Source organism: Passer domesticus, chromosome 10 (assembly GCF_036417665.1).
Source record: "Passer domesticus isolate bPasDom1 chromosome 10, bPasDom1.hap1, whole genome shotgun sequence".
Classification (NCBI taxonomy): domain Eukaryota; kingdom Metazoa; phylum Chordata; class Aves; order Passeriformes; family Passeridae; genus Passer; species Passer domesticus.
Window position 1 is genome coordinate 17,257,474 of NC_087483.1, and position 26,153 is coordinate 17,283,626.

The 26,153-nt window shown below is 39.8% G+C and overlaps 1 protein-coding gene across 3 annotated transcripts in view; it reads left to right on the forward strand.

Annotated features, from left to right (window-relative positions):
- The window catches only part of BMPR2 (bone morphogenetic protein receptor type 2), a 106,141-nt gene extending 81,538 nt beyond the window's left edge, over nt 1-24,603 (forward strand). For all 3 annotated transcript variants that reach the window (XM_064434047.1, XM_064434049.1, XM_064434048.1), the window contains exons 6-13: nt 1,762-1,992; nt 5,280-5,394; nt 6,945-7,105; nt 8,221-8,368; nt 9,322-9,458; nt 12,999-13,171; nt 14,237-15,498; nt 17,161-24,603. In XM_064434047.1, coding sequence (XP_064290117.1) covers nt 1,762-1,992; nt 5,280-5,394; nt 6,945-7,105; nt 8,221-8,368; nt 9,322-9,458; nt 12,999-13,171; nt 14,237-15,498; nt 17,161-17,411 — 2,478 coding nt within the window. In that variant the 3' untranslated portion in view covers nt 17,412-24,603. The remainder of the gene's footprint in view (nt 1-1,761; nt 1,993-5,279; nt 5,395-6,944; nt 7,106-8,220; nt 8,369-9,321; nt 9,459-12,998; nt 13,172-14,236; nt 15,499-17,160) is intronic.
- The last annotated feature ends 1,550 nt before the right edge of the window (nt 24,604-26,153 follow it).

A 26,153-nucleotide genomic window follows, 5' to 3' on the forward strand; every position in this document is an offset into this window, starting at 1 on the left:
TCTCTGTCTGCCCAGCCGAGGTCTGATCAGCAAGGCAGCCCAAAGCACTCTGCCCCGCCCACGGGGCGGCTGTGTCTTTTATAGTGAAAACTACGTATAAGATATTTACCTTTTATTTCCGATACTTTTCACCCTTGTTAACAAGTGCACCTTCACCATGAACCAATCCACAAGTGCCAGCATCATCCTGAACATGGATGCCAAGGAGAAGAAAGAAGAAGGCCAGGGCACGCCCAAATCCCTCCATCTTGGGACTCCTGACCCCTCTGTACAGGATTCAAAACCCTCCTGTACAGTGCTCCAAAATCTATGTTTCACCCTGTGAATATCATCCTTGCACCATTCAAACTTGAAGATTTCTCATTTCCTCATACACAGATGACACATCCCTAGAAGGGTCAAAGTCAAGCCACCAGACACTTTTGACAACGTTCCAAGACCTCTGAGCCCCGCAAGGGTTCTCTCGGTAGCTCTGGACATCCGGAGCGATGTGCTGAGTTCCCACATCTAACTATACTGTGTATTGTAGAAGTGTGCAAAGCCCCAGATGAAAGCACTTGTACTGACAATGGAGTCTTGGAGAAAGCACTGACTTGGTAGAGAGAAATGCTGTGGTGTCTTCTGTCCTGCTTCTTGTATCCTAAGGAGCTGACCCCTTACCTCACAGGGTGTTGTAGGACAAATGTTTTAACCTGTGCTTGCCTTTGGACATCTCTGTGGGTAGATTACATTCCACATTCATACCTTGAACTGACTTGCTGCTGCTTTGCAACCCAGTGATATAGAAGGACTGAGAAACAGAAAGTTTCTTTATTAAATGATACTTTATTTTTGAAAACTTTCCTGTAAGACTATTTTATAATCTTTAGAAACATTACTTTTGATATCCCTTCTATTTTCTCTTCCCCCTCTATTTGAAAGTATTTAAAAAGTTTAAAAAATGGCTCATTAAGTCCTTACAGTTTCATACAGTTTCCTTACAGTCCATACAGTTTCATGTATGGGTATTTCTGAAAATTATTTTCAATAGATGCTTAAATTCTTACGTAGTTGGAATTTTTTGAGCTTTAGGAATTAGGGCTCTTCCTGAGAGTGCTCCTGCATTTTGGTTTCGAGTAGAGATCGCTTCGATCGCTTCTTTCTTCTGCAGTTGCTATGGAGATGTGAAAGGCCATTCTTGAAGACTGTCTAACATAGTGGGGGCTAGAATAAATATTCACAGGTAGTCAGGAATTAATTACTTCCTTCTGTTAAAATCTGTTCACCTCTTTTGGCATCTATTTTGCACCACAAATGCATATTTTGTTACTACTAATCTGAAAGGTACAGCTTATAAACTATCCTAAACCTAAAATGTTTCCTTTAAAGTCTGTGATTTCTGGAGTGAAATGAAATTGATCACATAAAAGCTATAGATCTTTAGCAGGCAAAAGTTGTAAGAGAATTAGCAGCACAAAACACATGTGTTTTATTGATTCTGTATATAAAAGTACTGAATAGATTAGTTATGATATATGTACTGGATATTCAGACTATAAATCAATTTAGTAAGTCATATGTTGGCTTGTGCTGAGGTTTCTAACTCCAAAATAGCCTCTATGAAACCATTCTAATTCTGGTTTTCCTTACAAAATACTCGCTGCTATCATTGTTGTTGTACTATAAGTCAGGATAAAAGTTGGCATACAATTCTTGTGAGTGCAAACTTGGGTTTTGTCTTCATCCCTTATTTTGTGAACGAATTATTTCTATTTTTTGCAGTTGATTGGCCGGGGGCGATATGGAGCAGTGTACAAAGGTTCCCTAGATGAACGTCCAGTTGCTGTGAAAGTATTTTCTTTTGCCAATCGTCAGAACTTTGTCAATGAGAGGAACATTTACAGGATTCCACTGATGGAACACGAGAACATCGCCCGCTTCATTGTGGGGGATGAGAGATTCACTGCAGACGGCCGGATGGAGTATTTATTGGTGATGGAATATTACCCCAATGTAAGTGCTTCAAAGAAATCGGTTGGGTTGGTTAAGAATCCTAAGAACAGCCACGTGAAAAGGATGTACTTTAGGTTTTGGTGGTGCTTCTTGGACAGTAATGTAAAAATAATCCATATCAATGACAGTTTTAATGGATCTTACTGTGGGTTACTGTAATACCTTTTTAGACTTCCTGGTTAGTGCTACCAAATGTAGTCTTACAAATTCCAGCTCTGGAGTATTTGCTCTTGGTTTTGGTGCAAGGTTTTTTTAGTCAATTCTGTCCCTATTCAATGACAGAATTTGAGGAGTTGTTTTTACTTTAAAATAATCTAATACATTTAAAACTTCTTAATATTAAGACATTATCTCTGTCTTATGATCTCACTCAATAGCTGTAAGTAGTGGGGTTTTTTACAGTGAAATGTAATAGATACAAGCTTGTTGTCAAACTAGTTTATGGTACTATAAATCATGCTGCCTTTTTTTATCCTGTTATCTTCTTTAAAGCTTTCTGTGGCATATACTGATGATGTAGGACATTTCTTAAGAAGGCAGCCTTATTTTCCAGAACCTTATCTTCAAACCTCCTTAGCTAACTGAAGGCCTGTATTTCTCAAATTCATAGATTAGGGTACACACAAATACAGAAAAAGAAACATTTCGAATGTGAATAGCTTTCCTGAAAAATCATACGTGGGGGTTATATATATGAAAATGCAAAAAATGGTGTCACTATTTATCTTTGGGGTTTTTTTGCCTGTTTATGCAAAAGGACCTTAGTTTTTCAATTAAATAATTTTCTTTAACAAGCTTTTTAGTCTCAAGTAAGCAAACTTGTATTTCCTGCAGAGTGTGAAGGGGATGGCTGAAGCCTAATCTTTTATGGAGGCAGTAGGACAACAGCTGCTTATTTGAATAGCAAAAAGGAGCAGAACAGTGCTATGTAGCAGTAATGATGGCTTGTCTTAGGGTTTTTTAGGCTCTGTGAATATGCTTGTATTGCAAGTTAAATGCACCCATATAAATACATACCTTTAACATAGGTATGTATTTACACACATATACGCTATATACAAACTTAAGGCAGCAAAGCACAAATATAAAAAGAGTGTCTTAACTGAAAGTTTTAAGTGAGAACACACTCAATCATGTCAGCTTGTAAGACAGGCATCTGAGATTGCAGAAACTGGAAGCGACCATGAAAAAGGTCAGTTGTGCCCATACCAGATGGACAGTGGCAAAGCATTTGATTCTGACAAAACTGATATATTTTCATGTAATAGAATGAAAGTTGAGTAAAATCAAGTGAGTATTCTGCTCCTAAGATGCACAGCATAACTGTCTTCACAGATGATCTGTGCTGTTTTCTTGAATGAAAGGATTTTCAGTTGGAATGTAATTTGATTGAAAATTGTGTCTTGTTGCTTTTGTAAACAGGCTCTGTTAATGACCTGATTAAATCTACAGATGAAGCTTATGACTTCATATTATCAGATTCCTTCCCAATGTGGTATTAAGAACAGCAAGATTAGGCTGAAATCAATCCACTGGTTGTTTGGAAGTCATTGGAAAAAGTGCACAGCAGGTGTAATTAATGCACAGTGTGATCTGTATTTCAGTGAGCAGATGTTCTGTTATATGTGGAGTTAACAGCAGAAAAGGAAGCCTGCTGTGGCAGCCCTGCTAGAAGGGAATTCCAGCGTTCAAACTGGAGCCATAAATCTGATTTCAATAAGGACTAACCAATACAAGATGTGCAGATGAAATATTCCCCATCCAAAACGTCGTTCTCCCTCATAATACTTTCCTTCCTGAAAATAAGAACACACAAGCCAGGGCATTTTTACACAGAAAATTGTTCTTGGTGTTACCTTGGTGAAAACAAGACAGATAGGTTTAACCCAGGTTGTGTTTTTATCCAAACATGCCTTCAGACTGAAGGAAGTAGACAAGTAAAAGGAATGGCATGTGCATTTATCAATCAACATGCTGTTCTGATGGGACTCTGAGGTGGAGCAGGTCAGTAAGGGATCGGTTGGGAGGCATGGCATAGTAGGAAAAACATAATAGCCACAGAATTATCACCCCAGTAGTCAGACACTCTTGTCTCTTTAAACAACAGAAAAATTGTTCTAAAACACAAATAGAATCTCTGCTTGTTAAAAAATATCACTTTTATCAAAAGTTATAGTCAGAACAAATATCCCCACTTTAACGTGTAACCCATAACTCTGGCAAGATAGTCTTAATACAAATATATCTCTCTCTAAATATTGACTAAAACTTTTCCTGGTTATCATTTTAACTTCACTAAAAGCATAAAATCACAGCCTTCAGCTAGCTTAAAAAACAGGTGATGGGCAGGCTCTGCAGCAGAAAGATCTTGAAGCTGGTTTAATACAGTGAATATTTCCCAGTTGCCTCGTGACAACAGTCCTGTGGCCTCCATTAGAATGGGTTGGAATCTCAACCCACTAAGCCAAGAAAAAAAACCAAGCTGATGACATTTGGAAGCTAATAAGAAGGCTCATATTCCTTAAAAAGTTGTAAAAAACAAGGAAAAATGTGAAATTCCTGTTAGGAAGCAGATTACTTGTACTTTACGCTGGAGGATTTAGTTTGTTTAAAATAAATATATTATCATTGGGGACTGTGCATCGAAGGTGTCACAGTTTGCAGTGTCTGGCCTTGTTTTGGATAGCAGTCTCAGTTTCTGGAATATCTCAGTATCATAGTGGGCACACTTCCTTCTGGTTTTCTTAGAGATTTCATGACAAATCACTAGAAGACCCCCCATTTTACACATCTAACTTCACTTTCAAGAAAAGGGGAACATGCCATTATTTTTTTCCATGTTTCTTCAGTGCATGTGAACTCACTCCTGTTTGGAATTGCCTTTGGGGTGTTTTTGTTTTGACACATAAATAGATTATAGCAAGATCTGTGAGACATGTTGAGTATTCTGTAGGTGATAATGGTCTAAAGCCCACATTTTAGAAACCTGGGCTGTTATGTCTGCAGTTACCTTTATTCTGTTCTACAACAAGACTTTAATATAATTTTTTTCTAGAGGCAGTCCCTATTATTCTGTGATAAAATTCCTATTCCACTTTAGAGAAACGGCAGCTCTGGAATTGAATGAAACTTCAGTCAAATATTGTGTTTTAAAACATGTGGGCAAACACATAAGCATTGCAGGTTATAAGCAGCGGATAAAACTCCAAAAGATTTTGAGTTATTCTACTGGACAATGATTTTAATCCGTGTTTTTTGTTTTGTCTTTTTTTTTGGGTTCTTTTTAGGGTTCTTTGTGCAAATATTTGAGTCTCCACACAAGTGACTGGGTGAGCTCCTGTCGTTTGGCTCACTCCATAACTCGGGGCTTGGCGTACCTGCACACGGAGCTGCCTCGAGGAGGTAAGGCCAGGAAGGGATGCAAATATTCTTATTTCTGTCAGGTAGTAGATTCCAGCCTTTATTTATCCTACAGTGAGTAGGAATTGATGAATGCAAGTAGAGATTGCTCTGTTCCCTGCTTTGGAACGAGGCTGTGCTGTGGGCTCTGTGGCCCTTGTGTGACAGCGCTGAGTCCGGGGTGGGAGTGCAGGAGGAGGCAGAGCTGTGCAGTGCTGCTGTATCATGGCAACAGATTGCTGAAGAGCTCAAGCACTGCCTGCCTCTCTGGCACAGGGTAAACAGATGAGGTGTTGTGTCTGTTTTGCAGTTCAGAAACAAATCACCAAAGCAATTTTAGTTTGTGTGTGAACTGTATAGTATCAAATTAAATCTTCTAACCCCACTGTAGTTTTATTTATCATGTCTCTGGATTTTTGTTGGAGAGTTTGGGCCTAGTACAAACAATGCTGCTGGACTTCTGGTACTTTATATTAGAGTACTGGCTGTGACAATGTACTGATTGGGATCTTTCTATCTCTGTGTGCATGCTCCACCCAATATTTCAGCAGCTGAAGTATCATAATTATAAAGTAGATATTCTGAGATCTCTGTAATATCAGGCTGCAGAATATGGCCTGGCACTGAAATGTTAGGTTTTTGGCAGTAAATAAAAGGCTGGTTTCATTACATCTGCATTAAGGTGCTAATGTTTGGATTAAAATTCCAAACTATATATCTCAAATGTTAAGCATGAGCATTAGCAAAGAATGACAACTAAAGCTGCTAATAAAAGTGCTGAAAATACCCAAATCAGTATTCCTATGTGCCATTGAAACTGCAGCTATCATCTTAACTTCATCTTTTTGAGATGTGCAGACAGGTGTGTCCATTAGCAACCAGAAAATGTGTAAGCTTTCCATCATAAAAGAGAGACAGCCAGAGTCTGTGAATGCTAGGAAGGAACACATGGAGTAGAATAAATTCTGCACTAAAATGAGCTCTGTACTGCTGGCTGCTTTACTAACAAAATAAATAAAAACTAGGAACAGCTGAGATTATTCTTTGGAAAAGGTTAGATCCCTTGCAAGATGAACATGTTCAGACTCTCTGGAATAATATTGTCTGCATACCTTCTGAATAAGTGCCAATGCTATTTCCAATTGTAATGTAAATAACTGGTACTGAATTTGATGCAGGAGTGTGGAAGTGGCAGAGAGTGTTTGGGATGGCTCTTAGGGCTGTGGCAGCAGGTCTGTGTTTAAGTGTACAGTGTCTCCACTGCCAAAGTCGTGCTGAAATATCCCTTGGGAAGAAGACTGTTGGTGAACATTAGAACTGTATATGACAGCAGCCTAATATATCGTATAGATACAGTGAAACTCTGCATGCCACTCAGTTTTCTCTAGATAGCTTCCTCTGGAGCTCATTTTAAAGAAGCAAAAATGTTAGCTTTCTAAAAAATAAGTTGATTCTCTTTTCATAATAGCTGAGCAGACATAACGAGGTTCTCTCATTTTGACAAACAGCATGATTGCTCAAATAGTAACAAGCACTTCTGTGTGTCCAAACAGACCATTACAAACCTGCAATATCCCATCGTGACTTGAACAGCCGCAATGTGCTGGTGAAGAATGATGGAACGTGTGTCATCAGTGATTTTGGGCTCTCCATGAAGTTAACTGGCAACAGACTGGTACGACCCGGTGAGGAAGACAACGCAGCCATTAGTGAGGTGAGCACAAATGGTTGGATGAATGTTCAGGTGGTTCTAGGAAATGACTGCAGTATGGGTGAGAAGTGGCTGAAATCTCTACAGGAAGAAACTGGTTTTTTTCTCAAAGTACTCATCACAAACCTGCCATTTTGAAAGGTGATAGATTGGCAGACTGAAGTGTCTGTGTGAGATATGAGAAGACACAAGGTAGGTTTGGTTGCCATGTTCTCTGTGATTCTGTGGTACAGGTCCCTTCGGTTTTGTACTGCAAATGCTAACTGAAGACCAAACAGTCTTTGTTTTTAATTTTTGATTTTGGTGTTAGTTTTTCTGAAATGGTGACATACCACATTCTGCATCTCTGCTTGACATCTAATAAAGGCTACTGAAATACAGTGAGACTGTTTTAAATAGTGCCTAAAGAGTGCCTCATAGTTCAGTGTAGTTGTTATCTGTGCTTTTACAGAAGAAGTTTATATGTCATTCAAAAAACACGCTACACAGTGCTAATCACCCTCCCTTAGAAAGCAAGTGCTAAATTGAAAATACCTAGTGCAGAAGAGCTCCATCTCCGTCTTCCCATACTGAACAAAGAAACAGGGAAACTGCTGGTTAAAATGCAGGGATGTGGAGTAATCCTTTGACAAAATACCGTCCTAGAAGTACTGATGAGTAAGTGCTCTTATCTAACAGATGCTAGTGAAAATTAATAGGTATCTTCCAAGACTTAATAACCTTTGACTATGGAAGTTGTAGGGTGGAGCCTTGCTGACAGTCCAGAAATAGAGAATAAGTTTCCTGTTCAGCAGAATCCTCTTCCATTATGATACACACCTTGGTATTTAACAGAGCAACTTGGAAAAAGAAACACTTCAGCTATATCATGTTTCATTTGAGAACATTAAGTAAGGGACAAAATCATTTTGTTTTGGTACATACAGAGCAGTGACAGAGTAGGGGAAGGGTTTTGTTATGACTAGACTGGTAAGAATCTAGAAACTGAGGACATTGATTAGGAACGAGCTGTGTTTTCCTTAACTGTAGAGAATGCCAAGCAGAATAGGGCACAAAAAAACTCAGTTGAATTTGGAGATGACTTCCTGACGTGAAGCTTTGATGTGATGTTTTCCCAGGTCGGTACGATCCGCTACATGGCCCCAGAAGTGCTTGAAGGAGCAGTGAACTTGAGGGACTGTGAATCTGCTTTGAAACAAGTAGATATGTATGCGCTGGGCCTGATCTACTGGGAGATCTTCATGAGATGCACAGACCTCTTCCCAGGTAAGGAGAGAACTGCAGGAAACCGTAACAATAGGAAGTGGCACCAGCAACCAAAGCTGCTCCAGAGCCGAGCTTTTGGAAGTGGAGAAGGGAAGCAGTTGCTCGGTTGCTTCTGCCATTGAGTCGGTGCCATCTAGTGTTCGAGGCGGTGCTGGTCAGGACGGTGCAGCGGGGCGAGCTGTGCTTCCTGCCCAAAGGCTCACACGACCTGTTCAGGTGGTTTGCAGGCCTCATGCTCAGTGCATTTGAGCATTATCATTGTTGTTTTTATTATTGTCCAGAGGTTAAAAACACTGAGAGTTAGGCTGATGGCAAAGGTGTGTGTATCGGTTCTGAGAACTGATAGAAGTGCTTAAAATGTCTTTCAGACTTCTCACCATGAAAAAATGCTATGACTTAATGTAGCCTTTAGTTAGTTGTACTTTTATTTATGATAGGACATTGAAAATTCAGGGAAATCCTCCCTACCTGTAACATGAACAAAAAGGAAGTAGACTTAAAATTTACATGTGAGATTGCGCTACATCCACCATCTTCTGCCCAACCTACAGCATACAGAATGAATGTAAAATGCAGCATACTCTCTGCAGTCAAACAGCTGTACTTTGTGTGCAGATGCTTGTAATCTTGCTGGGCTTCCTCCTGAATGAAGTGCATGAACATCATCAGTCAGTGGCATTTCACAGAAAGTAGGTGTTGTCTTCAGGCTCCAAGGCATTCCAAATGTGCCACTGAACCAGGAAAGTCTCAGGATGCTATCCTTTGAAAGGTTGCTGAGCAGCCCTTAATTCATTTGCAGTTAATTCAGCTTTTTTTGGAAGTTAGACTTTAGGGAAAGTGGGGAACATCTCGATAGACAGCAACTTTGATAATGCCTTTCATCAACTGAAAGCCTTTGCTCTGCCTTTTAATCTGTGATTGATTTTTTTTCCCTTTCTTTCTTTTGCTAACAGGGGAATCTGTGCCAGAGTACCAGATGGCTTTCCAGACTGAAGTCGGAAACCATCCCACTTTTGAAGATATGCAAGTCTTGGTGTCTAGAGAGAAGCAAAGACCAAAATTCCCTGAAGCATGGAAGGAGAACAGCCTGGTGAGAGAGAATATTTTCAAAGAAACAGTGTATTAACCAGCTTTAGGGTGTACTCATGTCTTAAAAGCAATTTTTTTCTCTTTGTTAGTATTTAAGGATTGAGAGCTGTTTCTGCATGGACTCCTTAAATACTGAATTCAATTTTTAAAAGTTATTGACATGAAAGCCAGATTTCTTTTAAGGAAAAATACTATTATTGTTGTTGTTGTTGCATTCTGCAGTGTGATATACCAAAGATAACTGTTACATTAACTTTAGACATTGTCTGTGCATGAAGTGCCCATGTGTTCTCTGTGTGCTGAATGAGAAACACGAAACCATTCTTGGCCTTTTGGCATCTCATAAACTAATAAAACTGAACTAGGATACCAACTAAAATAGCTGGCAAAAAATCAATATGCTCTTCCAAAACTAAAATTGGTAAACATTGTAATAAACTTTTTTGAACTTATATAGATTTGCAGGGGCTAAAGCTTCTAGAAATAATTTCATTTTAACTACATAAAAGATTTTATATGGCTTCATTTGATCTGCAATTTTTTTTCAGGACTATAAACATTATAATATTGTTTGTTGTTTTGAGTGAGTGTAGCTATGGCTTAGAACCCTGCTGCTGTGGGCCAACAAGTTAGAGCAAGTCAGCTGAACTCTGGTGAGAGTCTGTGCTTGCTTTCATCTGCAGCAAAGTTCAGGCAGTGTGAGTCCCCTTGGCTTAGAGGGGGCTGTTTCTCTTTTATTACAAGCAGAGTGCAGTGCAAGCAGTGACTGGGTTCCACCTGATACAAGGTAATGCAGCTTAATTGCAAGGCTGAAAATTGCGTGTTTAGGTGTTATTTAGAAAGATACTTCTTGTTATTCCCGTGTTGAAATAATGCCCTTCAATCTTCAGAGACTTTGGTGGTTGACAAGTCTGTAGCTACTGTGCAGACAAGGAGGAGCCCAAGGCCTCACCTGGTGCTGGTCCTGTAAATGTGTAGGAACCTGCTTTCAGTGGTGCTCTGCAGTAAAACATGTTGTAACGGAGCTGAGGGCTTTCAAGAGAGGTGTATTATTACACACTTTTGGCCACCCAGTCTCGGGGGCAAAGGGAGAAGAGGAAAAAAGAGAAATCAGTGCCCAAAGTATATAGGAAATCAAACAACAGCTCTATTTTAACTATGGCCATGTTGGCAAATGCAGCGTTGGAAGAACCAAGCTTGACAGCTGTTTCTGAAGACAGTTAAAAGCGAAACAGTTCAAGGTTTGTTTTGTTTTGCAGACTGCCATTTTAAATGTTAATTATGTTCTAGCAAGCTGATAGACTGCAGCATTATTAGATGATCCCCATATTTGAAATGCCTAGCACATTCTTTGTGGTGTTACTATTTTTTTTTCTGCATAATCAAAATGGTGATGATAACTCCAGCTCTAAGAATTTATCAACACCATTGCTTTAAGAGAAAAGAAGAATAATCACAGGTGTCAAACAATTTCCTCCACCTTATGCCAGTCTAGGATAATATCTGAATGAGAACTCTAGAGCAGATAGTGTAGAAAATTAAGCTCCAGATAACCTCACTCTGGACCCACATCCTCACCTCCTGTATCTAATGCATGGGATAAAAGCATTTTTTTCCATTATTTAAAGCTCTGCTGTTATGTTGCGTTATAACAGCATTTATGAAACAAATGCATTTGTCTTTTTCATCTATGAAACAAATGCATTTGTCCTTTTCATTTGAGAAATACAAATGTGATTACCTATGCAGTCTTAATCTGCTTCTGGAAGCATCTATGTTATGTTACAGATCTTGATTAGCAGTATTGTTTTTCGTAGTATAAAGCAACAGCCTGAGCACAGGATGTACATAAAATAATTAAAAGGCTTTAAACTGTGTTGAGATGTTGGTACATTCTTGTCTCACTTGCCAAAGTGGGGCCACGCTTGACTTCAAAGGTCAGCACTGAAGGGATATTAACAGAATAATAGAATAATGCAGATTTCTGGTCCCTTCTATGTTTTTGATGAGTGCTAGTACTTGTAAATAGTTTATTTTAGCATAGTTGTCTTTCAGCCTGAAATTAATAGAAAACACATAATTGTGGTAAATGTGATGCTGAAGAACTCCAGTGTTGATAACTGTCTGTAGTCTGTACAGCCACTGCTGTGTCCTTTAATGATCCTTAACACATCAAAAGGAAAGGACCTGCTACAGGACAGACAGTATTAAATTAAACACTGGTTTAATTTGCTGCTGATGAAACCTGTAGAGAGAGTCTTACAAAAAGGAAAGGCAGGAGATTAGGGCGTCCACTGACGTAGTCTAAATGGTGACAAAATCAAGTCCTAAAAGCTGAATGAAGGTGTTTTATGGAGAGAAAATGGATCCAGTGCCCTATCTTGTCCTTGTCTCTGAGGGTGTTTTTAGACTTATGTCCCTCAGCTAAGGGGAAGGTATTGGCTTATCCCCTGTGATCTCTGTGGGAAGGGAGATGAAAGGTTTGCTTGTGGGGGAGCTCGTCCCCACCTGTGCAGCCAGAGCTGCATCACCCAGCAGCAGTGATTGCCAGGTGCAGGCAGTGCCAGGAGCTCACTCCGTGGGCGAGGAGCTCTTGGCTCGTACTCAGAGCTGGTCCTGGCTGCCACTGCCAGAAGGGCACAAGGCAGCTCTGGCACAGAGACAGTCAGCAGGACTCCCTGAATGCCTTAGTGCCCAGCTGGGATTCTGCACAGTCCTCAGTCTGGAGAGGTTAAAGCTGGGCTGTAGATGTGAGCTGTGCTGGCAAACCAGATCCTCTCCGTGGCCATAGGCTGGCAGCAGGGGCCCATAAATGTCTGCCTGGCTTTTGTGCTCCAGATAGAGTGGAAACAGAAGCATTCAGTGCTCGTAATTTCAGTTGTTTCCTCTCCAGTTCCCTGAACATATGGCAGCATGTTTTGGAGGTCTTGAGCTCTAATCCTGACTGTACAGTTCATCCCACAGCATGTTGCCAGGAACACGTGTGTGTTTCTGTTTCTCCACCTGTAAAACAAGTGCAACAAAAATCTCTTCCCATGATGCAGACAAATTCATTGGTACTTACGAGACATTTGGATGTCACTGTGGTAACCAGGAAGACAAGGATGATGAAGTGAGCATGGCTGATATTTGCATACAGTGCAGGGGAGCAAGGCAGTAACCATTAGCAGAACTGTGAGAATAACCATGGCAGCATTTCCAGAATATCAGCAATCCTTAGTACACAGCTCTCACAAGGCAAGGAGAGTGAGCAGAACATGCATCCATCAGAGGGCTGGCTGAAAGTTGTATGGACATTGGTGAATGTAGCTTTTCCTAAGTGTATTCCCAGTGGATGTGTGTATATGGGATGTGTTATTAGCAATACTAGCATATTGCTAGTATTAGGTTAAATTAGCTTTGAATCAAATTGCGTATCTTCTGTTTCTCTCTTTCATCAGCTTGTGACTGTTTTCAGGCATGCAGAATGCTGCCATAAAACAGTGACTTATAAGCACAGTATAAAGGCAAAATAACTAAAAGGGGTTTTGTCTTCTGGCAGGCTGTGAGGTCACTTAAAGAAACAATTGAAGACTGTTGGGATCAAGATGCAGAAGCTCGACTAACAGCACAGTGTGCTGAGGAGAGAATGGCAGAGCTCATGATGATCTGGGAGAGGAATAAATCAGTTAGTCCAACAGTCAATCCTATGTCAACTGCCATGCAAAATGAGAGGTAAGAAGAGAACACCTTTGGGTTTAGTCAGCAGGAAATGCCCAGTGCAGCGCTCAGCTCCCTCCAGGACAGCAGCTACAGCTTGCTGCACCCATGAAGTGGTGTGTGTTACATGACCTGGTCTGCCTATGGGTATTGCATGGCATAATCCCAATTGCTTGTGTTCTTAAGATCTCCTGTGTGTCCCCAGAATTCAGGCACCTTTTATATATAAAAACTGTATTTCTCACAGAGGGGCCTTTTAAACTGAGCTTAGGCAAACTGTCTCAGCAGGCTCGCCAGGATGTGAAGTGACAAGGTGAATTGTCTTTTAAGTACACTTGCTAAATGATGCATCAAACTTCTGTTTAAAGTGTTCTGCTAAAACCTGTGAATTTGCAGTCAGTATGAGTTCAGGAAATTGCTGAGTCTCAAAACTTAGTTTTTCAGTTAACAAACTGCATGGCCGTTGTTTAAGTCGTTGTTACTCTGACCCCAGCAAGAGAAGTGCTGCATGTTCTCTGCTTATATATGATCCAGAGGGAATGAGAATTTGCAGAACTGACTTCAGTGCTTAATAGTATACTCTAGAAATCCAGATTTGAGAGCAGAATAATGTTGCTGCATATGATACTGTTCATTGTCATAAAAAAATATTATGTTCAAATAATAAAATACCTAAATTGTCAAAATAGTAGAGTTTTCATGGGTTAGGACCTTGTGACATTTTCCCAGAATCACTTTCTTGATTTAGTCTGTTGCATTTTTGTTGACCTTCTTCAGCATCACTTCTCTGCATCTAGAGCAGAACCTTTGCAGTACTTTGCCAACTGGACACACAGCATATTGGACAAATAAAATATTACTGTTCTCCTAGGAAATAACATCCATAATTTTGCTGTAGTAAAACCTATTTTCTTATCCCCAGCACTTTTCAAGTAAGTTGCTTAAATACCTCAGTTTGTATCTATCTTCAGTTTATGCATTAAAAAGAACAAAAGACACTCAGCTCTCTTAAATGAGAGGCATTATAGTATGAGGTGATTTTTACATATATGATCTTAATATCATTTATTTTTTTTAAAGGAATCTGTCGCATCATAGACGTGTATCAAAGATAAGGCCATATCCAGATTATTCTTCCTCTTCCTACATTGAAGATTCAATCCACCACACTGACAGCATAGTAAAGAACATTTCTTCTGAACATTCAATGTCCACTACACCATTGACTTCAGGGGAGAAGAATAGAAATTCCATTAACTACGAGCGGCAGCAAGCACAAGCTCGCATCCCTAGTCCCGAGACAAGTGTCACCAGTTTGTCCACCACCAATACAACTGGCCTCACTCCCAGCACTGGCATGACCACCATATCCGAAATGCCTTACTCGGATGAGACAAACTTACACACTACAAATGTCATGCAGCCGGGTGGGCCCACCCCTGTTTGTCTGCAGCTAACAGAGGAGGACTTGGAGACAAATAAACTGGATCCAAAAGAAGTGGATAAGAACCTGAAAGAAAGCTCTGATGAGAATCTGATGGAACATTCACTTAAGCAGTTTAGTGGGCCAGATCCACTGAGCAGCACTAGTTCCAGCTTGCTTTATCCACTGATAAAACTTGCAGTAGAGGTGACAGGGCAGCAGGACTTCACACAAGCTACCAACGGTCAGGCGTGTTTGATTCCAGATGTCCCATCTGCTCAGGTCTATCCTCTACCCAAGCAACAGAACCTTCCGAAGAGGCCTACCAGCCTCCCTCTAAACACCAAAAATTCAACAAAGGAGCCACGGTTAAAATTTGGTGGCAAGCACAAATCAAACTTGAAGCAGGTGGAAACGGGCGTTGCCAAGATGAACACTATCAATGCTGCAGAGCCTCACGTGGTGACGGTCACCATGAATGGAGTGGCCGGGAGGAGCCACGGCATAAACTCTCACGCTGGCACAACGCAGTATGCCAACGGCACGGTGCCCTCTGGCCAGACCAGCAGCTCGGTAGCGCAGAGGGCCCAGGAAATGCTTCAGAACCAGTTCAGTGGGGAGGACAGTCGGCTGAACATCAACTCCAGTCCCGACGAGCACGAGCCCTTGCTGAGGCGGGAGCAGCAGGTTGGCCACGACGAAGGTGTTCTGGACCGCCTGGTGGACAGGAGGGAGCGACCGCTGGACAACGGCCGGACGAACGCCAACAACAACAACAGCAATCCGTGTGCAGACACGGCTGCAGCCAGTGTCCAGAGTGTAGTGAGGAATCCCGGCCAGACCCAGACCAGAAGAGCACAGAGGCCCAATTCGCTGGATCTGTCAGCCACAAGCAGTTTGGATAGCAGTAGTATGCAGTGTAAGTGCCTGCAGGGCTCAACATTTCCCTGACACCTTTCTACCTAATAACTGCATATATCTGCTTGAATAGAAATTATTTCCATCTCCTGTTTCTCCTCAAAGCATACTTATTAAATCTCATATAAATGTAATTTCCCTCTGCACAATTTCAGTCTTTTTGATAAAGTCCTGTCTCTATCATTTCCAGTATATTAGATCACTATCATCCTTCCACATACACAGAATAAATTTGTCTTTTCTATTCCATCCACTCTAGGTTAACTTTCATTATTCCTTGCAAGGCTCCTACCTTTGGTAGCTGCAAAGCATATTGGAAAAATGTGCTTTTTTTTTTCTGCAGGGGCATCTTACATCTTTTTTTTCTTACTTTTCCTCATTCTTCTAAGAGTAGCTGTCTCTTAAGATGCATTGATAAAAATAATTTTTTATAGTAACTACTTATATGCTTCATGATTTTAAAGCAACTGATTTTACTGTATTAGCCCAGCCTAAATGGAGGGTCAGGCATTTTCTATTTTGCTGTCCTAGCTCCAACAATTAAAACAATTCTTCATCAGTTTGCCATGTACATAAAAATTAATCTGAGTAATTAGAGATTGAATTGATTTTAATAGTTTCTTTCAGAATAACTTCCTTGAGAGTTTTATGGCCAGAGGTCTAAGAGGTTACAATGGGGCTCTCCTTTTTACAGTAAGAATGTAATCATGTAGTTACAGTTCAATTAGGTACATCCTCTGGATCTGAGCCTTTTAGAGCTATTGGAAAGACCTCCTAAGACCTTTCCTTTTAAAGAAAATGTATTTCCAGAAGTCACTGTAGTCTTGGCAGGTGCTTGTAAATCTCATGACTGTGTTTAGGAAGATGCTGTGGTATTAGTGGAGTAAACTGGGATGCCAGGCATCTTTGGAAAGAAAAGGTTTAAATCCAAACAAGAACATACCTTTCAAGAAATGCAGTTGAATATTCAGCAATTGAATGTTTAAGCCTTCCTTTTTAGTAAGAAACCTTAATTTTTGTCTTAATGTGTTGGTGTGAGTTGAAATCTTACCAAGACGAAGAAAAAGTATTATTGCAGTGACTTTCTTTAATTGAAGATTAAGTTAAAAGAAGGGGTTATGTAAAGTTTTTCTAACAATCAGATTTTGACTGCTGAAGTTTTATCATAGCTAAAAGTTGGTTTTGCCAGTTTTACAACCCAGCATTCCAAATTCTGACTTAATGTCTTAACAGAGAATGGACTATTTTGTTTTCAGGTGAAGTGCTTTGCCAGGTGGAGTAGGATTAGGGGACCTAACATTGCCTTTGCTGTAGTAGCAATGTTCTTTTGTACCTCCCATTACAGGTAACATAAGATACCATGATTGCAAAAGCCCCTTAAATGTCAAATGCTGATTCTCCTGTTTGATGCCAATATGCATTCAGGTAACACAAATTACTTCACTGAAGTAATTTCTGACAGAGAGCAGAATCTAACCCCTTGTTTTAGTGGCAGCTGTTTTAGTTGATACACCTGTCATGCCTCTGTTGCTTCTGCGTTTATAGATTTTGTTCTTTTTTTCTGTTTCACATAAGTAACAACCCTGGACTCCAGTCTAATCTTACCTTCATAATCATAATACGATTTTCTGTTCTGTTTTTGGTTTGGTTTTTTTCCCTTCAGTAGGTGACTCCTCACAGGATGGCAAATCAGGCTCAGGAGAGAAGATCAAGAAACGTGTGAAGACTCCGTACTCGCTCAAGCGGTGGCGTCCGTCCACGTGGGTCATCTCCACGGAGCCGCTGCACTGCGAGGTCAACAACAACGGCAGCGAGCAGGCAGTGCCCCCCAAATCCAGCACTGCTGTGTACCTTGCAGAGGGGGGCACTGCCACCACCATGGTCTCTAAGGACGCAGGGGTGAACTGCCTGTGAAACGCTTCAAAAGCCAACCTTTGTTTTGCATTATTTGAAACAAACACGCAGAAGACATTTTAAAAAACTGCTTTCTCCTCCTGTCAGCAACCCCTACCAAGGACTCGCTTTAAATAGATTTCAGCTATGCAGAAAATTTTTAGCTTATGCTTCCATATTTTTTTATTTTGTTTTATTTTTTGAACGTTTTTGCACTTTTATTTAGTATCGCTAAAGTTAAGTCTGTCTGTTTTGACCACGGAATATATATATGTGTATCAAAGATGTGGTCTCAAAATATTTTTTTAAAAAAAGTAACAAAAAAAGTATTGCTGATAATCAGTTTGGACCAGTTTCTTAAGGTCACTAAGAACATAAGCAGACTATAAGACAGGTTTGACTGCAGTGGTGTCTTGTAACCATGTTTTGATTTCTGTGCATAAGCTAGTCTGTATATTTCTATGTTACAAAGTGTATTCTCTTTTGAACCCCTTATTTTCCTTGTGTCATGTTGAAATGTGCAATAGTCTATAGTTCACAGTAGGCTTTATTGAAAAGTGTGTTTCTAAAACTACCACATGTTCCCATTTTTGTATTTGTTAATTTTTCCTTGACAGTTGAGCAGTCAGCCAGTCATGACAGTGAACTTTGCACATCGTAGCCAGCTTGAAGCAGCTGCCAATATCACATTGTGCTCGGAGGTGACAGTGCATGAATTTTCCCCAACTTGAAAGGGCTTTAAAAAAGGAACAAAAAAAAAAAGAATCTGAGCTCTGTACCTTTCTTTTGATCCTCCCTAATCAAAATGTGTTTCCTTTATAGTAGTAGATGCCAGCCTGTGAAGCTGAGTAACAAAATGTTGAACAAATGTAAGGAGACAGTGTCAGCCATTTTTTCCATTTTATTTTGTGTGCAGTTTCACCCCCTGTATTTATATAAAACCTTATTTAGATCACTAATGATGTACATTGAAAAATACATTTTATTCAGAAGTATTAATAATTGTCATACTTAAAAGCTTGAGTGAAGATAGGTTGTGAACGTATTTTGTTTACACAGAGAAAAAAAAACCATCGATCTTACTTGGCACAAAACAGTTTTGTGATGAGTCACAAGTCTTTTCTGATTTACCTCCTTACAGACAGTATGGGGTAAAAGTGAGCCTGATTACTTATGCAGGTAGATGCATCCTAATTGATCGTTGTTGCCAAGTTGAGCTGAAACTCATCCTCCCTTCAGAGTTCTTAGAGGCCCTCATTCATCTTGTTGAAGTTTATTGCATGCTTTTAAAAATCATGGGTGTTTGTGGGGGAGGGTTGGGGATTTTTCTTCCCTTCTGCTTAGTCCCTTCTTTCAGTTTGTATGCACATTGATTTTAGCTGTCAGTGAATGTGAATGTAATATGTATTGAGATAAATCGTTTATTCACTATCTCAAGTAAACCCTTCCTTTTTCTGGAATCATTGGTTTTACTGTCTACTGAAAGAAAATAATTTTCTTCTTAGTTAGAACCTCCTTCCACCTAAGAAATAGCCTTCCACCTGAGAAGCATTCTTTCCAGTTGAAAACACTTCAGTAAAAATTATTTGGATATATAACACATCAGTCTTTGGTAACAAGCTAAGATTTATCACTTCATCTGAAAACTGGTGATGTTCAAAGAAAGAAAATCAATTCAGTCAGCCTGCCAGACTCCTGTGGCAGGATACTGGCAGCAAACAATTGCCTCCCCCAGCCTGTCTCCTTTCAGCTGACTGAAGCAGATGCTCTGCTTTTAAGCTCATTTGTTTCCTTGCCTTCGTTTTACCATTTTTTCCCCTGAGGTAAACTTTGCCAACGCTGTTCTTCTCTGTCTGTTGATACAGCTAATCTAATACATGCCTTGCTTACATCTGATTCTTGCTGTTCCCCAAAATTCCTTGCTTGTTCTTGATTGCTATGATTTTCTCTTGTAGCGCTTCTTAACATTTCTTAGATCCTCCTAGATATCTCCGAGAGATAGCACTATAAATGCAGACTTTGGTTGAGTGTAGCTGTAGGAATATAAGCCACAAGGCACATTTTGAGCTCCCTATGTTCTTTAAGCACCAGTTCAAATAGTACCTCTTGTCTCTGAGGCATAATTATGCTTTCTCCCTGTATAATACAGTTATATCACCCCTTTTTAAAAACACAGCCTTCTTCTGGTTTGACTTTTAATTCACTCTCTGGCTTCCCATCTGCTGCAGTCTCACGTCCCAGATGTTGAAAACCTGCCAGTTGCTCAGCTGGGTTTCAAGACCTGATTCAGAGTTTCTGGCATTCTATTCATATTGCTCACTGGGCTCTCTCCTCCTCTGGCCCCCGCGAGGCTCCTTTGGAGTGTGTGGTGGTGCTTTTTGGTGAGCACTGGTCGTGGTGTTGAGGACTCTATTCTTCACTCCTATCCCAATCACTTTTCTTTGCCTTGCATGTATCATCCATCAGCATTTCAGAATGTGGGCTGAAAACAATATTTAGGACTCTTACTAAGTCAGACTGCTCTGGGGAGAGAAAAATTGCTTCTCTGACTGCTGCTTCTTTCTGCTGAGACAGAATTGCACCAGTCTTTTAGCCTTTCTTTGCAGGCCATGCCTTTGTAAAAATCCAACTTTTTTGTGATCAATGCAATCAAAATAACTTTAATACCAGATGAAGATGTTGTTCTGCAGTTTTCCTTCTACATTCTTAAACAATACTTCTTTGCTTTGCTTTGTCTATTTCTGTTACTTGCTGGAGGGCCTTTGGAATTAATTATAATTAGTAGCAAGATTGGCTGTGCAATCTACCACGGATAACTATAATTTGTAACGTGATAGAAAAATGTACTTTATCAGGAATTACCCTATAGATTAAACAGATAAAATCTATTCTTTTTTAAAGGTCAGTCAAAGCAAACTCTAAAGTAGGTACCAAAGTACTGTAATTCTGCACAGCTAGGTGAAATCAGATTAGCAGTTTGTTTTAATGTTTAATTTAGTAATGCCTTTTTTTTCCTCACAGCACATAATCCAGTGTCCATCGAATACTATCTCTGTAAGTTAAATTATATTGAATTTTCTTGCTGCAGGGAATCATCCTTAACCAAACAAAATACATGTAGGAGAAAGAATTCTACAAATCAAACACAGGGATAATTGATATTGTACAATAAACAAGGAAAGCAAATGTGATTTATTTCCTTGTGAGATATGATTTTGCTTATTTGATTTTCAAAAAAAGGAAAATTATGGAAGTTGATAATTTCCTATCAATTTCTCATGTATATTGCAGACAAGATAAATATAGCAAAATTAAAATAGAATGGTAGTGTAAATACCTATTAATTGTGCCACTGTCAAATAGGCAATAGTAGAATATTTGTTATGCTAATTTATAATGGAGAATTCAAGTAAAATGATAGAACAAACAGTTTTGCTGTTTGTCTGTATAAGACAAAATCCAAAATCTTGCTGGGTATAGAAAATGGCTTAGCAGTAGAAGGCAGGAGAGTTGTTTATGTTAATGCATTGTCTTGTTCTGTTTCCTGAAATAGAGATACCAACATAAAATGGTTTTTGACTGTGAATTCTAATCCTTTGAACAGACGTGCCTCATAGTCTTCTAAAATTGAAATTTACAGGTCAGATTATCTGCAGCACTTCCCTGAATTTGCTTGTAATGCTTTCCAGTTTGATATGCTAGCCAGTTAGCATTACCAAGGCCTTTCTTGAAACTCCAAGATGCACTTATGCTGCACAGCTGATTTAAAAGAAAACCTTCTGATAGTGTCATAATTAGAATATTTTCAGAAACAACATTTCTGTTCTTGTTTTGCTTTCTTAGTGTCACTTGTTTGTCTCTAGTTTTCATATTGAAAATTACCTAATTTTCAAAGGTAACACATTTTGATTTTTTTCAGTGCACTGGGCACAAAACAATGCAAGATAGATGCTGTTTTCAGGAAACAAGCAACAAAAAACTCCCATCCCATAAATATGTCAGAAAGTTCACATCCTCCTACCTGTCAGCTTTCTCTAAAAGAAATCTGGAATCCTACCTGCCTCAGAGAGGAGAATAAGGAAGTTCTTTAATTGTATGGAGTAAATTATTGGCCCCAAACTTAATAGTAAGGAATACTTACTTAAAAATATATATGTATACATTGTATATGCCCTAGTTCCAGTGTTTCATGCATTTTGCTCTAATGATATTCCATTTTTAAATGTTAAAAAATATCCACTAATATAACATTACTCTGTCGATCTTCAGGTTAGCATTTTCTTTAATGAAAAATACAAAAGTTCATAACCATTCTGCCATTGAAATGTTACTGTGGACATTTCTTGCCTAATTAGGGAGAATTTTTAAATTGACATACTTAGTCTATACATTAGAAATTAATTATGCTGTAATTTTTACTTGTATAAAATGATGGCTGGTCCCATTGCTGAAATAGGCTGGGTTTAAGCCATAAAAATAATAATTGCCAAGCACAGTAGCATATAAATGACCTGATGTCTAATTGGAAGGTTTGTAGCAGCTCATCAAAGTAAATTGAAATTGGATTGATCAGTCTTTGAAAGATCATAGACTGGACAACTTAATATTTTGCATAAATTGGGATTATTTTAACTTCTTTGTCTGGTCTCCCAGTACCCATTTTAACCTTATTTCTAAAATGTGCTTACTAATTTTTGTTCAACCTCAAGCCTTTCTTCAGTGAAAAAACTATACATATTGCAGTGAAGCCAGATATATATATATATTTTTATGTAAACTCTGTGTGTATTTAGATGCATATGTATGTTGTGTCTAAGTTCCAGGATTAAATTCTGTGAGTTACAGCATCAGATGGTAGCACTGGTAGAAAGTGTAATGTGGGTTTTTTTTTTTTCATATGCCATTTTAAAATGGTCTGTAGTGCATCACAGTAAAGCTGGGATCAGGCTGTGACACACAGTCCAGTAGTTCAAGATCTCCCGTGACAGACTTGTCACTGATTGTTTGGGTGGAATGGATTTATGAGAGAGAGAAACCTGGGAATGCACATGACAAGCTTTATCTGAAGCTGAGTAATTTAGGATACCTCTCTCAAAGATCAAAAAATAACCCAAAACACTTTAAACATGATAATTTTACAAGGCTTTTTTATGTAGTAGCTATAGTTATATGTGTGGTTGCCATTTAAACATAGTATTTTAGTCCATTAAATCCTAAAATTACATTTTAGACTTCTATATTGTCATATGAAACTGTAGCTATAGAAATGCATCCCTTTTTCATCTCACCCATTCCCCAAGTAGGTTCAGTTTTGACGTGAAAGAGTAACAAATCAGATTTCTCATTTGGGGTTTCTTCTGTACGAAGTGAAATTGGAGGCAGAACTTCCATTTCTGCGAGAACAGATTTGTGCTCCTGCAAATCCAAATGGATGTTATGTTGAGCACCTGTGTTTCTGAGGGAACGGGCACCTCCAGGGCTCACGGCCCAGTGCCCTTGGAATCCAGCAGGAGGCTGCCTTTGATTGTGAGCAGAGGAGGGGTGGGTTCTGCTGGCTGTGCTGTTAATCGTTTCTGGGGAGGATCAGCCCTAGGAAAGCTGATGGGGAATGTGGGACTGCAGGGGCAGCCCTGGCTCCTGAGCCGTGCTGGATGTTGCTGATGGGGATTCAGGCTGTGGAGCTGGGTCGGCACAGGGCAGCTGTGGCTTTGTCAAGAAGTGGAACTGCACTGGGGGAGTGGGAGTGGAAGGGTTCAAGATAAATCCTCATTTACACCAAGGCCCTTTAATGTCGATCTGGGCTCCATGCAGCTCTGTGTTAGCAGTGCATTATTAATACAAGTTACTTCTTATGGCCATTTCTGTTTATTTCACTGTGGTTTAATATACACGTGTGCATAATAAGCAGGAACTAGTTGGAGTTATGCTAATTCATAGCGTAATCATCAGCTATTTTTCAAAGCCTATTGCTGTTATCATCAGCAATTGTATGAATTTGCAAGTCATCCAGTTGGTTAACTTCAATGCATACACCATGCTTCCACAGCACAGGAAGGAAGGATTTCTTCCCAGTCCTTACAGGCTTCTGTAGATGTATCACTGGACTGTGTCCATCGGGGCACAGCATCTCTCCTGGTAACTATTTTAAAGCAGAAATAATTAGCCTTTGTAACCTTCTAGTTCCAAGGTCTCCCAAACCTCCACTTTTGTAGCCCATTCACTTGTTTTTAAGACAGCAAACGTGTGAGGTTTATTTCTAGAGCACTTGATTCACTTTCTTTTTTGTGCTTCAGAACTGTATCATGAAGTTTCACACTTCAGTCTTGTTTATTCAGAAAATAGTTAATGTTTCTGGTCTTTGTAGTTTGTAAGAAGTCACAAGAACAAACAGGCAAGTCCAAGTTACAGCTGACTCATTTGTCATCTTTGAATTTCCTGATTGGTGACTCTTCTCTCTCTTTCACGCTGTTGAAACGTATTTAAAACGGTTTGTATGTATATGTTTCTTGTCTGCTTTTTGTCTCTAGAGGAAAGCGTGCTCTATTCACATTTATATAAGCTGGAATCATGTTTTACAATCGCTGTTGATTATTTTCCCCCCCAAATGCAGTATAAGAGGAAAGTAAACATGGCAAGAATGAATTTCTAGGGTTTGGTTTTCTGTAAAGGCTGAAGAAAGAAGATGTGAAACTGCCATTTTCCTTATGAAAGACTGTAAAGGGAGCACTACTTTCTGAGCGAGCTTTTCTGGGGGAAGAGGGGGAGAAATCCTAGAATATGGAGTCTCATCAGAACCCTTTTGTTAACGGGTATTTTTGGTTTTCCTCTCAAACGGCTGAGGAAATATCATGTATGAATTTATAAATAATTGCTTTCAGTTATTTCTTTTGTATAAGCTGCGCAATACCCTTGCTATGCTGTATAAGTTGTGTTTCATGGAACAGTGTGAGTATGAAATAAAAAGCTAATTTTTGGTTTTTAATCATCTGTGGATGCCACTATGAAAGCTGACATTGTTAAAGCCACTACAGAGTTTTCTATGAATACTTGTAAGAATTGCTTTGTTATATATAAACCTAAATAAAGAGATTGTATTGATACAGAGACATTGGATAAGAACATTTAAAAGGCTATTCTTTAGGCCTGAGAGAAAAGGCTTGCTGTAAAAATGGTGCATTATTCCATTTATTAAAGATCATATTAATGACAAAAAGCATGGTCTTTTCTTGGTGGTTCATATCGTTATTGGCCATGAGTACTAACATGCTCCAGGAATGAGAGAAAGAGGAAACCCCCCCATGCAGCTTTGTGGGTTGGTTGCTTGGAGGATAAGGAATTCCTTGATTACTAAGGGCTGAATAGGACTTCCAGACACCTTTGGCATGAGCAGGTTCCACCCTCCTTGTTCCCAGGTGGTGCTGAGCACTGGGAATCTGGGGCATGCCCCTGCTGGGGTAGTGCAGTGCCTCTGCTCCCTTCTGCCTCCTTTCTCCCTGGCCAGCCAGGTCAGGTGCTTGTGTTGGAGCTGAAAACAGTTCTGCAGACATTTCAGAGCAGCAGGCCTTGCATGACCTCTTGTCACACTTTGTCTGCTTGCTAAGTGTAAATGTAGGAAAACAGAAAAAGAAAACAGGAGAAAGAGGTATTAGACTAAATACTTTTCTCCTGTTTTGGTTGGCACTTGGGGAGAGCACAGGATTGATGGCAACCAGGCATGTGGAGGAACACAGCAAGGAACAAGCTCTGCAGCTGGGACAGGAATTAAAAGAGCAACCCCTTATCCTTCCGACACCAACTATTGCACTTTCCCCTCCCCATGAAGAGACAATATCCTGGCATTCTTACAAGCAGAAGCTTTCCCAGCCCAGAGCTGCTGTCCTATTCAACAGAACTGAAAAAGATGGATTAAGTTATAGTAGAAGGATGCTGCACCTTTCCACTGACTGACACTTTTCCACTATACACAGCTTGGTGGCATCCATCCTGCAGCTCAGATGTTATCTCTCCTCCTCAATTATTGTTAATTTATTTTTCTCTATCCACAGTGATGATTTTTGCAAGCAAATAAGTGGTGCAAGTCTCTGGCCAAAGAACTAACTCAAAAATTCAAAGAAAGAAGGGAGACAGAATGAGGAGCTTCATTTCTTGCTGTCATAAATAAGGAAGAAGCAACAAACTGAGGCAAGTAGTGTATGGCTGAGTATCTGCCTGTATGGCAAATCATCTGAGCCCACAAGTGAACCTAGAAACCTTTGGCTACAGGAAGGGACTATGGCAGGCCCTGCTTTCCCTGGAAGCAGGAAGCACTCTGGGAATGGAGGCCAGCGTGACAAAAGTAGCTGTGTTCCCAAAAGCAGTTCACACTTTTGGCTTGGCTGACAGTAAGAGCAGCCAAGTCCTGCCCTACCCCAGCAGGTGTGGCTGAGCCTTATCCTTAGGGCATCTGAGAAGCCCTGCAGGAACAGAGTGTGAATGGTGAATTTTACTGATAGCTTTTTCTTGGGTGCTTGAACTACACGGACTTAAGAAAGTCTCCTCATGATTTCCCTGTGTGATCTCATACACTCACCTCTTCCAGCTCTCCCCTGCAGAAATAACCACTTTTACTTGCTTTTGCTTGCTAATGGGAATTGAAAGTAAAACAACAATAATTATATTCCCCTTTGTTCCAGCGCAGTGATGCAGCTGCAGAACGTACTTGGTGGAACACAGCCATGTCAGTCTTCCATTTGTTTCCATTCAGGGGTTTTTTCCCTATTTATT